At 38.1% G+C, this 2,812-nt stretch overlaps 1 protein-coding gene across 1 annotated transcript; it reads right to left on the reverse strand.

The window, feature by feature from the left end:
• Window positions 1-4: 4 nt before the first annotated feature.
• On the reverse strand, window positions 5-1,612 carry LOC108354910 (salivary glue protein Sgs-3-like; the record flags this gene model as incomplete). Its single annotated transcript, XM_017606085.1, has 3 exons — window positions 5-922; window positions 1,021-1,275; window positions 1,580-1,612. Coding segments are annotated over 3 exons (1,206 nt in total), but the record flags the coding sequence as incomplete, so codon positions are not given.
• Between the last annotated feature and the right edge of the window lie 1,200 nt (window positions 1,613-2,812).

A 2,812-nucleotide genomic window follows, 5' to 3' on the forward strand; every position in this document is an offset into this window, starting at 1 on the left:
CCGCTAAAAGGCGCTGGCTCTTGATTACCATGTCGTAGCGACTTTTCGGCCGTTGAGCCGCGTGAGCGGTAAAACTGTGGCTCTTGGTACTGACCAACTGATGTTGGACGGTGTGACGGTTGTGTTGCCTGTGACGGCTGCAGGGTTAGAGTAGGTTGGAACGGCTGCGGCTGCTGCAGTTTTATCTTCGGAAAGTCGTCGAATTCATTCACAATGGCGGCGGAAGAGGCGTTGCGTGCAGCTAACTTTTGTTGTGTGCGTTCCAATTTTTGCGACTTACGCGCTGTGGCAGTGGGTTTATTCTGGCTCTTCGTCGACTCATTAGGCAGGTATGTATTTGGACTCGGGCTTCGCCCTCTCGCGCTTCCGCCATTATCGCGATTCAGCTCGGTGTACTTTGGTGTCGTGCTCTTAATACGATAAATGCTGCTGGATGGATTGTACGTAGTAGGCTCAATTTTCTCTTGAGTTTGGTAGTCGATCGAGCTGAAGCTGAAACGGTTGGGGATATTGTAAGTAGGGCGCACAGTAGAGGTCGCTGTTGATGTAGATATTGCGGCTGCGGCTGCGGCTGGCGATGGAGAGGTGTTGGGCTTTTGTTGCGTAACATCATAGGAACTGATGTTGTAATAGGTCTGCAGTGTGACCTTCTTTGTAGTTTTGGGTGCGTTGGTGGCGGCAGATGTTGATGTTGTTGTGCTGCTAGTTGTTGTGCTAAGTTGCTGAATACGCTTCGGGCGTGTTGGTTGCGCGCGTGTTTTGCCGGTAGTGGATATTTCAGCTGTGGTCTTCTTGTTGTAGTCAATGAAATCGTTGAATTTCGTCTTCACTGGATGATCAATGAAATCATCCTCACGCCCACCATTGCGATTCGCAAAGAAATGCGAACTATGGGAACCTTTGAAGATGTCGTCGTACTCTTCTGCAAATGAATAGAAGTATCAATTAGATTTAGGTACCATAAGAAAATATGTGCGCGCAAAGATATAGCGCCTATTAATTAGATTTTGCACAACTTACGTTTTGACTCATCAAAATAGCGTTCCGTGGTTGTGGACGTTGTTGTTGTTGTTGTAGATGAAGTTGGTGTATAATAATTAACAATGGGTCGGCGCGCTGGTGTCGTTTCAATCTTCTTTGCCTGTGCTGGCTGATTTTGATATTCATTATCGTTGGCATTTGAATTCGCATAATTATTGTGGAAAGTGTTGCGTTGCTGTGTTGCGCCAAAATGTTTTGAATAGTTTGGCGGTTGATCGGGGCGTGACTTTTGATCTATGCNGCAAAGATATAGCGCCTATTAATTAGATTTTGCACAACTTACGTTTTGACTCATCAAAATAGCGTTCCGTGGTTGTGGACGTTGTTGTTGTTGTTGTAGATGAAGTTGGTGTATAATAATTAACAATGGGTCGGCGCGCTGGTGTCGTTTCAATCTTCTTTGCCTGTGCTGGCTGATTTTGATATTCATTATCGTTGGCATTTGAATTCGCATAATTATTGTGGAAAGTGTTGCGTTGCTGTGTTGCGCCAAAATGTTTTGAATAGTTTGGCGGTTGATCGGGGCGTGACTTTTGATCTATGCGTGTCTCCTTTGAACGTCGGATATCGCCTGTTGGTGAAGAAAGCCACAGAGTTATGACATAATTATGATGAATATTGCATAATTAAATTTAATTAGTGGCAGACAGAGACGCTTACAGCATTTAACTGAATATACAGGGTATTGGACTAACATAAATTTAGGCGTAGATAAATAATTTTAACATATTTTTGACTAAATTACTCACTATTTGCATAGCTTTTGAAGCAAAATATGCAAGTTACCCTATCCGGAAAGGTACTAAGTATGCAAGTCGAATTTCATGGCAAATGTTATTATTTTTTTATCGATGAAAATCCGTTAGTCTAAAGTTTTGCTAATATTTCTTGAAATAACTTTATTTTAGTTACCATAAATTGTATCCTCATTTCCAAAAAAAAAAAAAAATCGATAAGTAATGCTTGTTTTATATCGATATTTTCGACCAAACATTAAGAGTTAAAATTTGGCTTTTACTTTTTCGGCTACACTTACAGTTAAAGTTTGACATTAATTTTTCCGAAAATATAAAATAAAAGCCAGCTTTTGGTTGTAAATTTTTCGTTAAATAATAACGGTTTTATAAGGCTAAAATTTTTCCACTATAAATTGTTGTTTTCGTTAAAAAATAACAGTTTAAATTTGACTTTTAACTTTTCGATATTTTCGATCAAACATTAAGAGTTAAAATTTGGCTTTTATTTTTTCGGCTAAAAAGAACAGTTAAAGCTAGCTTTTAGATTTAATTTTTTCGTTAAGAAATAACAGTTAATATTGGACTTATATTTTTTCGTTAATATTTTTTTATATTTTTTTAAGAACTAACAATTAATATTTGACTAAATTTTTTTCATTAAAATTTCTCTTTTTTTCATATAAAAATAACAGTTTAAGGGCCGTTTTCTCAAGTAGGTTTTAAAAGTTATCTACCCTTTAAACCAGGGCTGCAAACCACTCCAAACAGTGCGGCTCGGTTCAGTAGTTCGAACTATTTAGAAAAGGCTTTTGTCGGTTCAAAAACCGGTTCATGAGTATTCCTGAACCGCGGTTCGGTTCGGTTCGGTTCAAATGGTTAAAAGCTAAAGGATACAAATATATATTACAAAAATATGACAAATCAATGTATATGAAAATAAAAGGCTTTGTTATTGAGATCAAATTCAAATACCCGCATGTACATACTATAGGCTGGAAAAATAAATAGGGACACGACATTTTAGTTTTTTTTTT

The sequence above is a fragment of the Rhagoletis zephyria genome, unplaced genomic scaffold (genome assembly GCF_001687245.7).
Source record: "Rhagoletis zephyria isolate East Lansing unplaced genomic scaffold, Rhagoletis_zephyria_1.1 Rzeph_scaffold_40385, whole genome shotgun sequence".
Classification (NCBI taxonomy): domain Eukaryota; kingdom Metazoa; phylum Arthropoda; class Insecta; order Diptera; family Tephritidae; genus Rhagoletis; species Rhagoletis zephyria.